Source organism: Papio anubis, chromosome 11 (genome assembly GCF_008728515.1).
Source record: "Papio anubis isolate 15944 chromosome 11, Panubis1.0, whole genome shotgun sequence".
Taxonomy (NCBI): domain Eukaryota; kingdom Metazoa; phylum Chordata; class Mammalia; order Primates; family Cercopithecidae; genus Papio; species Papio anubis.
Genome location: NC_044986.1, coordinates 10,869,523 through 10,882,155, shown reverse-complemented (window position 1 = coordinate 10,882,155; position 12,633 = coordinate 10,869,523). Strand labels below are relative to the sequence as shown.

The following is a 12,633-nucleotide window of genomic DNA, read 5'->3' as shown; positions in this document are numbered from 1 at the left end:
TTTGTATTTCCCCTTCTCTTAGCCACATTCAACTGTGTGCTAGTATATCTTTTAAAATTTTGGTGGAGATGTTTTGAAGTTATTTTTATGTTTGAACAATTGCAACAGTATAACTATTCAGATACTTAGCTCCTGGAATAATATTTATGCTTTTAAAAATAAATGCACGTGGTGTATAATACATAGCTTTAATTCAAGAGTGGACTATGATGGTTTATAGACAACTGTGTTTGCACATGTGCTTTGCTTTATAAAAGTACATAGTCCCTAAAGGGGTATATATAAACTAAATTGCATAAAAGTTCCAAATGTATTAAGATTCAAAATATAAAGGAAATTCATAAGGTCTAGAAAATTAAATCTTAAGTTAGGGAGATTTTCTAGATGATATGAAATCTGGATACATTTATAGAAAAGATTCATAGTATATTTCTGTATGATCAAAAATACTGTGAAAGTAAAATAAAACTGACACCGGGAAAAGTATTGGTAATAAAGCAGAAAAGATTAATATATAAGTTTCTATAAATTAATAATGAACAATTCAGGAGAAATGTGGGTAAAGACAGTAAACAAAACTCACAAAATAAATGCAAATGGCTAATAAACTTATAAAACTAATTTATCTCAATAACCAAAGAAATTAAAATTTGATAAGGTATTTACCTTATTTACCAAATTATTTACCAATAGGTTGTTAAAGAGTATTAGTCAGGAAAACACCACACTTGGTATTTCAAACCCAAGGGATTTGTTACAGGGAATTGGTTACCCAAATCTTGGAAGACTGAAAGAATACGAAGGGAATGCTGAAGTAACCCAGAAATTAGAAAATACATGAAGTAACTACTACTCTAGGAGGGCTAGAGAGACAAAAGGGGAGAGACAGTAGTATTACTATAACCTAGGGCAGTGGAGTAGGAGCTACCATGGAGCTATTGGTATCCAAGGGGACTCTGCAAGGCTGGCGTAGGGGGCAGGAAAAGGTCCCTAATAGTAGCTAGTTGTGTGCTGCTGTTGGAGAGAGGTCAACAACAGCAGGAATCAAGGAGAGTCTCCTCTTTCCTTCTCCCCTCTCCCACTTTACAGTCTCTCATCAGTACCTCCCATTGGCAGAGAATGGCCTCAGATGGGGTCTAGGAAATATTGTTTGCAGACTGCCAGCCCCAATGCCACAGAGCCTTTGAAAATTAGAAACTACAGGTATCCACAGGTGCTAATAACCAGTTCTGGTGACGGGTATTCAATGAAATAAACCTTGCGTATGTGGTTGATAGGAATGTGAAGGGATTCAACTTTGTGGGAAGATGATTTGGAAATGCCTATAAAAAGTTTAAACGTCAGCTGTCTTTGACCCAGCCAATCTATGTCAAGAAATTTATCCTCCAGAAATGCTAGCCAAGTGTGGAGAAATATATGTGTATGATGTTTCATTGTAATATTTTATATAATTTCAAAAACCGGAGGTAGCCCAAGTGTCTATCATTAGGGGATTGACTAAATGTATTGTGGTGTATCCATTTGATAAAAAACATGGCCATAACAAAATAAGAGTTTTACCTGTGTTATTGTGTGCTAAAAGCTATATTATATGTGGTCTGATATATTTCATCAAATCCACGAGAGTCATGGTGTTGAACCTAGCGAGGTTTTTCAGCTATTGCAAACATAAATTTACAGGTAATAAGTACGGTATTTGGTGTGTTATTTTTTTCTGTCAACAGTTATGAATGCAGGAATGAGGAAGTACTTCCTACAAGCCAATGATCAGCAGGACCTGGTGGAATGGGTAAATGTGTTAAACAAAGCTATAAAAATTACAGTAAGTATATGTATTTTTTTGAAAACTGTTTGATGTCTGGAATTAATCTTTTCATTTTGAAGATACACCTACCAAATGTTCCCAGCTTACCAACAGGTTTCATACTCAAGCTTTGTTTAAAAGACAGGTGTTCAGAATGTGAATATGTTTTCTTGTACTTGGTGACTGTTGGTCCTTTAATCAGCCCATGATTGCCTTTTTAACTTATGAACCTAATAAAGAGATATATTACTGCAGATCTTAATCACTTCTTACAACGTTTCTAGGAGAATATGTGCTTAGCACGTAGAGTTCTACCGGGAGGATATATTTTTTTCTTCTAGTATAGTGTAAGAGATTTCCTGCCACCTACCTGGGGAATAGGCACTTCTCTCTTCTAAGCCCTGACTGGGGATTGGGGTCAGAGAGGGAAAGAGTTGAAAACAGGAGCAGGACAAGGGGAGATGAAGGCTGAAAAATGAGGGATAGGGATAGGGATAGTGTCTGAAGGGTTGTGGCAACCAGAGGGTCCTGCCCCATGTGACCCTTGAGAAGTTTGTCTCAGGCTCTAGACTTCTTCGTATGTCCGATTTTTTTCCTTGCGTTCCAGGGCTTGATACCTTTCCCGTGCTACAATTTCTTGCTTGTAATGTGTGCTTCTCTTCTTTTTTGGTTTTCTGATGAATATTTATTGATTATTTACACTGTGCCAGATCTTAGACTGAAGGTTTTACTTAAATGAACTGGAAAAGTGAGACCTAGAAAGATTAATCTACCAGTTTTATAGCTAGTAGATTATGGAGCTGGAAGTCCAGTCCAGTTTGTTGGACTCTGGAGCCTGAACTCTGAAGTGCAGTGCCTTACTGCTTCCTGAACAAAAACAGCCCCTGTCTCCTTACTCTTTTGTTCCTAAAACCAAAAACCTTTACTGAGAGAGTTTGCTAGTGATGGTGAGCAGCACCTTTCCCTTTACACTTTTGTAGAAAAATACATAGTAGACCTGCATGGAATATGTTGGGAAGGAGTTCTTGTGTTGTGAGATTTGTGTCAATTGCGTTTTTGTTTTTTTTTTTAATAAAGTGCAATTATTTACTGACCCTAAGTGACGTATTCTCAAAGAATATGTGCCCTGAAAGTCAGCGTATGTTAGTCACTTGTTAGTTTTAATCTAAAATGAATAATTTCATATTTATATCACAACACAATAAAGAGTCAGTGTAGTTAAAGCTCTTCCCAGAGTTAAGTCGAATTCTTTTTTTGTTTTGCACTAGAACAGCTTGTTACCACATGACAGAAAACGCCTACGCACTGCATCTGATCTGTACATGAAGCAGAAGTTATTTTAGGTTTGTGCAGTTTTAGGAAAGCAATTTTTTAACCTGATTCAGACATACATATTCTTAAAAACTTTTAGCTAATCATTTTAACTCTTTTAATTAATATTCCCTGCTGAAAAATTTCTTTAGAAAGATAGTATCTCGTAACTCTACTAAATTCATGTTTTACAATTTGCAGTAACAAGCAGCACTGGTTTCTTAGTGCTTTAAGAGAAAAAGCAGTGAATTGTCTCAGGCTTTTTACCATTTTGGGGGGTCTTAAATTGCTATGTTTAATTTATCAGTGGTATGAAACAGTCTTATACAAATGACACTGGTAAACTTTTTAGCATGAAGGAAAAACAGATTAGAAATTCTAAATAGAATTCTTAAAAATACTTTTAAGTAGCTTTTGTGGTTTTGCAACTTTATTTTACATGTTGAAATTTTTATAGTTTTTAAGAAATTTGGTAAATGATTTTAATGTTTTTATAATTCACATTTGGAAAATATAAATACATATAAGATATAGAAATCCTTATTACTATAGTGATTAATAAAGTGGTTATAACTGCATTAAAGTGAGTATAGAATTGATAGCACTTATTAAAAATAAACTTTAGATAGACACACATTTAACTCAGGATAGCAATGAAATAATTTCCCATGCTTTAATAAGATATGCTTTATGTTAATTTTATTCCTTAAAAATCTTACCAGTTTTATGTGCATTTTATATATTAAGTGTATTAAAGTGTGGAATCTCTAATTTGTTATATTTTCCTGTGAACATTGCTGATGATTTACATGTAGATTATTTGAAAACTTAAAATGTACATTTTGATATATGTACTTAATACATAAATCTTTCTATGGAATCACTCTCATTTTGGTGAACTGTGTAATTTAGTGGTCTTTTAGTGGTCTGCTAAGTACTGTGTGATAAGTAAATTTTAAAGTTTTAGAAATCTGAAATTAGAGTTTGGAAATGTGTGGTTTCAAAATAGAGGTGGTTAGAGGGCAATGGGTAAGGGAATGATGATTTTTAAGCTATTTCCTAATTATAATATATTGCCATTTTAATCCTTTATCCTCCAACTCTGTGACTTTCCTTACTTTTCTTAAGTCTAGATAGGTGCCACTTGAAATTCTTTACCCTTTACAGTTGCTTTTCAACTTATGATGGGGTTACATCCTTATAAACCCATTGTAAGGCAAAAACACAAGTTGGAAATCTATTTAGTACCCCAACAAACCCACTATAAAGTTGAAAAATTGTTAGTTGAACCATTGTAAATCCTGGACCATCTGTATTACACACGCACAAAAAGGAAAAGAGCAACAGTGGGAGAATCATCCCTGAAGGGGGAGTATCAGTGACTGGAGTGAGGAAAATCAAATTTTAAAGTATGCTTTCCACTGTTCATTTATAGTAATAACAACATAAATATGGTGGTTTCTGTTTCCTTATTGATTATTAAGGAATGTCTAAGATATATATGGTTTATTCCTGAACAGAGAGCCACTGTTTTTAAACATGTCTTTTTTAAAATTTAAAAATAAATATTCGATTTGAATCTAAAAATTAGTCCTTTGAATTTGTGGCAGAAACTCCACAAGTTTGGTATATTTTTAATAGAAACTGGAAACAAGTAGATGTAGAATTCTCAGAAAGATTGTAAGACATGGGAGTGTGTGTCTGCACTAAGGATTTTTATTCTCAGTGAAGTGAATTGAACATTATCGCTATTTCTTTCTTTCTTTCTTTCCTCCTTTTTTTTTTTTTTTGAGATGGAGTGTCCCTCTGTTGCCCAGGCTGGAGTACAGTGGTGCTATCCTAGCTCGCTGCAGCCTCCGCCTCTGGGGTTCTAAGTGATTCTTGCGCCTCAGCCTCCTGAGTAGCTGGGATTACAGGTGTGCGCCACCACACCCGGCTAATTTTTGTATTTTTAGTAGAGACTGGATTTCGTCATGTTGTCCAGGTTGGTTTTAAAACTCCTGGCCTTGAATGATCCACCCAGCTCGGCCTCCCAAAGTGCTGGGATTACAGGCGTGAGCCACTGCACCTAGCCCAACACTACATTATCATTCAGTGAATTGAATATCAACTTTCCTTTTAACTTTTGAGAAACCTGCAGCATTTTTATGTATTTCACGCATAAATACTTAAATCTGTTTTGTTCATCTCTTTATTCTCTAGTTATTTTTACCTTTTCTTTTCCTACTATTAGAATTTCCTACTACTAGGATCACATGGAAATGCCTGCCAAGAATACATTCAGATCTCCTACACAAAATGCAGGGACGTAAAAAGATAGAAAGCCAAGGAAAGAGAGAAAGGCAGTAGACAAAGAAACCAAGTGGATTCGGTGTCTGATATATGCCAACTGCCCAGTGGAATCACTTTTCTCATTTACATTGGACAGTTGGGTGGTTTGGGGTAGGGTTGTATCCTGAAAATGTCTATCTTAATGGCTGAATGTAGACCATGTTTTCTAGTGGTACCTATCGTTTTTAAAGGAGTTATCCATATTCATGGATATTTTGCTTGAACTTTTCTTGTTCTTAGGGAATAAGATGATTAAAGTTAGATAATTTTTATAGTAAAATGCAGTTCTAAGTTAACTATTAGCGTTTGATTTTATTATAATGACAAATTAGAAGCAGTGAGCTTAACAGCATGAGCAAGGACTTTTAATATACTGTAATTTAAGAAAAATGGAAAAACCAATATAAATTTCAGTATTTTAAAAACGATTTTAAAGGTTTTTCTTAATAATTCCGATGTCTGAGTAAACTTCTTGAGAGAATAACGGCTGGTTTTCTTATGGGTCACCTCTTAGCAGCACCTCTCATCTAATCTAGTTGAATAGATTGTTTTCTCTCTGGCTTCAAGTTCTCTTAATGCTGTTTTCTGTTCTCAGTGAGATAACCAGGCCATATTTTCTCTGTCAGAATAATTGAAATATATGATGCTATTTATTAGAAAATATAATGGGCTTCCCTAGCAAATCGTTCCAGGGTATAGTATCCTAATTTTATTTGACAAGGAAAGTTATCTTCATTATTTTATTGCCTTTAAAAAGCACTCCAAAATGTGCACATTCTTAGAAGCATTCAAGAGGTATTCAGGATTCTCTTCTCTTTCCTGTTTTCTCTCTCTTTTGTTTCTGCGGATGAGGGCATTGTAGTATGAATATGAACCAGAGGCTGGAGGGTTGGGCTTAAGGCCTGAGAGAAACCACTTCAAGGGCGGCAGGTGGGGAAGGAAGGGAGGGGGAGTTTTAGAAGTCATCTAAGAGACAAGTCATTTATTATATCCATAAATTACATTTGTGTGGATTGGGATTTACTGTAGCTCAGCGTCCTTTCATATACACATGGACCATGTTTGCTAAATATTTTGCAAAATGCTGCTTTGCAAATCCTTATCTGCATTGTATACCCTCTTTTCTACAAATCGGGTGGGAGTAGCATCGTATAGAAGGAGAGCACAGGTTTTAGAGAGTGTTTCTCAATGCGGTTTCTGAAACTCCTGCCTCAAAAATGTCTGGTGTTCTTGCTTAAAGTGCAAGTTTTTGGGCTGCAGTATAGATTTGTGGAGTCAGTTTCTGGGTTCGAAGCAGGGGAATCTGAAGTTTTAAATAATCTTCCTGGGTGATACCTTATGCACTCTAAAGTTTGAGAAACCACACTGCTTTGGAATCACACTAGCAAATGGTTTGAGCCTTTGAATACAATGTGAATGGTGTCTTGTAGTTCTACCAGTACTCTATTAACAAGAATTAGCTATATGACAAGCAAACTATTTAAGTTAAATATTTCTACACCACTACTTCTGTGATTGTCAGTAGTATTTGTCATAGTGTTTCTGAAAGACTGCAAGGTTCCAAATGCCCTTTAAATCATTGGAGAAAGACTAAATCATGTTCAACATCATAATTGATGCTAAGCAGATTTGATTACATTTTATTCACAGCCTTAAAAATGTATAATTTAAATATAGACTACGTGCTTAACAGTCTACAGATAGAAATGATTAACTCAGTATCTTATTTACTGAGTAGATCACATAAGAAAAGCTAAAATATATGTTAAAAATTTGTGATACCTTTGATTTTTTCATCCACTTCAGTGAGGTGTTAATAGGAGATTCTGCTGTTACCACAGTCATTGTTTTCCTGTACTTGTGAATGATTTATCATTGATCCAAGTATTGGAATTCCTTCTTTAAATTTCTAATGAAAAGTTTTGTTTTGAAACTTCTGATGTGTTTTTTTTTTTTGAGATGGAGTCTCACTCTGTCACCCAGGCTGGAGTGCAGTGGCCATATCTCAGCTCACTGCAAGCTCCGCCTCCCGGGTTTACGCCATTCTCCTGCCTCAGCCTCCCGAGTAGCTGGGACTACAGGCGCCCACCACCTCACCCTTCTAGTTTTTTGTATTTTTTAGTAGAGACGGGGTTTCACCGGGTTAGCCAGGATTCTGATGTGTTTTAAGAATTTTGCTATTTTTCCTGCTGACGTTGGATTCATCCATTGAGTCTTTCAGCATTTATTGAATACACTATGGTTTTGGTAATAGTCTCTGTCTTGAAGTCAGGAAAGACTGAATATGCCACAATCCCAGAATCATGGGTAGGAATGGAGAAAGGGAAGAAAACAGCAAAGAGCTGTAAACCAATAGTAAGTGTGCCAGTAAACAGGGTCTAGAGCACAGCAGTTGGGCTTGGCAGAATTACACACACTTGGCTAGAATGTATTATAGTCAGGACCTAAACCTATATTCCCTAATGCCCCTGAGCCTATTTCCTTATCTCTTAGGTGGGGGCAGAGCCCCTATGCATAGGGTAGACAGGAGTAGTAAAGGAGAAAAATGTATGAAATAGTACCTGCCCGAGTAAGCACTCATTAAGTGATAGCTATATTATAAAGTATTATTCTAACAGAAAAATTAGTGTGGTAACTTAAAGGAGTACATATATGGACTGTAAATAATTTTTATATGTATTTGTCAACTATATACAAACAGACGATTAATTAGAAATTCTGTGAGAAAATAGGTTCACATGTATAATGCTGGTTGCAAAATGATTCATTTTATTTACTATTTCAGGTACCAAAGCAGTCAGACTCACAGCCTAATTCTGATAACCTAAGTCGCCATGGTGAATGTGGGAAAAAGCAAGTGTCTTACAGAACTGATATTGTTGGTGGCGTACCCATCATTACTCCCACTCAGGTAATTAGGTAACTCTTCTATTGCGTGAGGGTCTAATTACTGTATATTGATTTTTATATTATTAAAACTAAAACAGGGCATCTTTGCTGAATTAGTATAATATTAAATTACTATAAATATTTTTGTTTATTTCAAAAGTATTTATTATAAAAAATTTGGAAATTACATAACGTTTAACACTTTATCATGATTTCTCTGAGCCTTTCTTCGGTGTACTTTTCACCTCAGAAATGGAGATACGAGTTGTATATTACACTTTGTAAACAGATTTTTTCACTTACATCGTGAACATTTTCCAAGTCATCAGAAATCCTTTTACATCATTTTTAATGAGCGCATAGTAGTTCTTCCATGGATTTACCATAAATTATAAATCCTCTATTGGACAAATAGAGTTCCTTTTCCTTTTTGTTTCTTTTACTTTTATCAACAATGCTATGATGAATATTCTTAAAGGAGAAATTCCTAGAAATAAAATTGCTGAGACAAGAGTTTGCAAGTAGTAATTTTTAAAATCTACTTTTTCTACAACCTGGCCTAAGTGAGCTAAACAGAGGACTGGGATTTTAACTCAATTATATTTCAGAAGTAACCGTATGCTAAATTAAGTCTTTATTTGAGTTTTAGGAAAAATAAAATTTATGAACAATTTTTTTTTTTTTTTTTTTTGAGATGGAGTCTGGCTCTGTCGCCCAGGCTGGAGTGCAGTGGCCAGATCTCAGCTCACTGCAAGCCCCGCCTCCCGGGTTCACGCCATTCTCCTGCCTCAGCCTCCCGAGTAGCTGGGATTACAGGCGCCTGCCACCTCGCCCGGCTAATTTTTTTTTTTTTTTTGTATTTTAGTAGAGACGGGGTTTCACCATGTTAGCCAGGATGGTCTCCATCTCCTGACCTCGTGATCCGCCCATCTCGGCCTCCCAAAGTGCTGGGATTACAGGCTTGAGCCACTGCGCCCGGCCTTATGAACAATTTTTGATGAAATTAAAACTCTTGTCTGAGCTTGAATTTCTTGTTTTGCTGTTGAAAAGGATGAATTTGTAATGGCTACTAAGTTACTGGTAGTTGAGAAAGCAATAATTTTAAAGTAATCAATTGGTATTGCCAAGCTTGGGTATTTTCATTACCAGTGTGCCTTTTGAACTTAAAATAAGACTTTGACACTTTATAAATCTTTTAAGTCAAATTGTATTATACCCCACATTTTTCAGGTCTTTTGCTATGGGAGGGTGATTAGTGGGATTAGAAATCTTACAACATTAATTAATTAATTAACTATTGAGTGCTTTATGCTTGGCAAAGGGTATGTTAATGAAGAAAATTGACAAAGTGAACAAAATGAACAAAATATGACAGCTCTATGCTGTCATAGAGCCTACATTTTTCACCAAAGTTGGATTAAAAAATGAACTAGAATTGTGTGTTTACTTTTTCCAAAAGTAATGATTTTAAACTATTAACCTTCTGGTTACTATGTAGCTAGATTAAGCTGCTTTCACTGGTATTATGACCTATGTTGACATAAGGGGTAAGACTATTTTCCCGTAGTTGTGTTAAGATATTGTATTAGTTAGTATCTGCGGCTGTTTTAATTTTGTCTAGAGTTAAGATTTTGTTGCATTGTAATTTTGGTATAGATATTTCAGTCGTTTCTAGGATTTAATGGGGGGGTGTAATTTTAAAACTCTCAAAGAAGTTTATTGCATCATTTATTTTGTAGTATAGTTTTAAAAATTATAAAATAATATATATCTATTGTAAAAGGCAAAAATTGGTAAATTGGATCTCATCAAAATAAAAAATACTTGCTCTATGAAAGCCCTTCTTAAGAGGATGAAAAGCTACAAACCAGGAGAAAAATTTGCAAACCACATGTCCAACAAAGGACTTTTATCTAGAACATAAAAAGAACTCAGAACCCAACAGTAAAAAACCCAAGAAATCCAGTTAGAAAATTCATGAACAGATATTTCATCAAAAGATAAAAGATACACAGATGGTAAGTAAGCACATGAAAAGATGTTCACCATCATTAGCTAGTAGGGAAAAAATACAAAGTAAGAGCACAATGAGAGATGACTGCACACTATCAGAATGGCTAAAATAAAAGTGACAGCACAAATGCTGCCAAGGATGAGGAGAAACATCTCTCAGGTGTTGCTGGTGGGAGTGAAAATTCGTATAGCCACTCTGAAAAACAGTTTGGTGTTTTTTTTTTTTTTGGTGGTTGTTTTTAATAAAAGTAAGCTTGTGATTACTATACAACCCAGCATTTGCAGGCATAGGTGTTTATTGTAGAGAAAGGGAAAATTATGTTCACATAGAAACTTGTGCGTGAATGTTGATAGCAGTTTTTCCCTAATAGCTAAAAGCGGGAAACAACTCAAATGTCCTTTAATGGGTGAACAGTTAAACAACTGGTCATCCATCCATACCATGGAAATACAGCAATAAAAAGGAATGACTCTAGATATAAGGAACAGCGTGGACGAATCTCTAGAGAATTATGCTGAGTGAAAAAAGATAATCGGTAATCTCAAAAGATAACCTGTTTGTTTCCATTTACATTATATTTTCAAAATGTCAAAATTATAGTCTTGGAGAACAGATTAGTGGTTGCCAAGTGATTTAGGGGTAGGAGCTCTAAAGTTTACAAGGGAGCCTTGGGGTGATGACCAATTCTGGGTCTTAAATGTGGTGGTAATTACACAGATCTACACATGTGATAAAACTGCATGGAACTGTATAGACACACATAGACAAACGAATGTGTGTAAAGCTAGTGGAATCCGAATATAGTGTGTGGGTTGTGCCGATGTCATTTTCTTGTTTTTGATAATGTTATACAGTTTCCCTTTGAGGGGAAACTAGTGAAAGGGTACATAGGACCTGTTGTACTTTTTTTGGGCGGCTTCTGGTGAATCTGTGTAATTTCAAAATAAAAAGTTAACTCCTTCCCCAAAAAAGAGCACTGGTGGCAGGACTTGTGCAGAACAAGAGGAACAGAAATTTGTGCTTTAATCAGTGACAGGAAAATTATGAGTAAGTATATCAGATTAATTAGAAAACTCTTCAAAAATCTGTTTGTAACTAATCTAAGGTGGATTTTAAGATTTTTCTACTGGGATAGCATGAAATAAAAGTATGCTAAACAAGCAAGAAAATTATTTATTGTGCTTCATTTTAGAAAGAAGAAGTAAATGAATGTGGTGAAAGAATTGACAGAAATAATCTGAAACGGTCACAAAGCCATCTTCCTTACTTTACTCCTAAACCACCTCAAGATAGTGCAGTTATCAAAGCTGGGTATTGTGTAAAACAAGGAGCAGTGGTGAGTAGCTTAACAAAATACATGAAATAATGAAAAAGGATTATGTTCTAGCAAACTCAAATTAACATGGAAATTGCTTTATTTTATGAAAGACCCAAAGTGAGAGACCAGCATGCTGAGGAGAGTCAGGAGATAAAATAGGGAATATTCTATGTTTATAATTCAATGCTGTTATTTGCTTGGTTTGCATGGGGCCGGGAAAGTTAATGCCCATTACCACTGACTTTCAGTTTAAATGAGCTTTCCTAACAGTTTAATGTTTTAGAAAGTTTTTCTATTGATCTCCGCTCATCCTCGGGAGTGGGTCAGGGAAAGAGAAAGTTTTTCTATTGATCTCTACTCATCCTCAGGAGTGGGTCAGGGATCGAGAGCTTTAGTGGGGAGATGGCAGGCCAGGGGCAGGAGAAAGAGTGGGGCATAGGAGGGTCTCTTCCTTGATTAGGCATTGGGCTGACCTCAGTGGTAAGCTCTCTGACCTTGGGCTACTTACTTAACCTCTCAGGCCCTCAGTTTCTGTCTTAAGAAATATCATATAAAACCTACCATCTAGGGTTTTGTTTTGTTTTTGTTTTTTTAAGAGATGTAAATAAAAAAGGTGTGTTTCCCTTTGCACAGCACCTGGTACTTAGTAAAAGCTGTTATGGGTTAGCCCAGGTATTCCCACATAGTTCCATGATGAATTTTTTGCAAGAGCAAGTAAATTTACCAGTATTTCTAAGGTTGCAACATACCTTAGTATTTAAGCCATTCTTTCTGTGTGAACTAAATCTTTAGAATTTCATGAGAAAATTAACTGTGAAGTTTGGAAATGTTTAAGTCTGAGTAAAGAAATACTTAAAAATTATTTTGGTGGTTCTGTTTGATTTCTCATCACTTTTTGGCAACTCTTAATTGTTTTAGGGCAGCCAGGGGAATGTCCTTTCACCTGTTTGACCTGCTTTAGGCTGA

General features: G+C 35.5%; 1 protein-coding gene across 11 annotated transcripts in view; it reads left to right on the top strand.

Annotated features, from left to right (window-relative positions):
• PLEKHA1 (pleckstrin homology domain containing A1) overlaps nucleotides 1-12,633 on the top strand; it is a 58,064-nt gene that overhangs the window by 30,013 nt on the left and 15,418 nt on the right. For all 11 annotated transcript variants that reach the window (XM_003904347.3, XM_021943800.2, XM_021943798.2 and 8 more), the window contains exons 5-7: nucleotides 1,725-1,822; nucleotides 8,232-8,357; nucleotides 11,542-11,685. In XM_003904347.3, coding sequence (XP_003904396.1) covers nucleotides 1,725-1,822; nucleotides 8,232-8,357; nucleotides 11,542-11,685 — 368 coding nt within the window. The remainder of the gene's footprint in view (nucleotides 1-1,724; nucleotides 1,823-8,231; nucleotides 8,358-11,541; nucleotides 11,686-12,633) is intronic.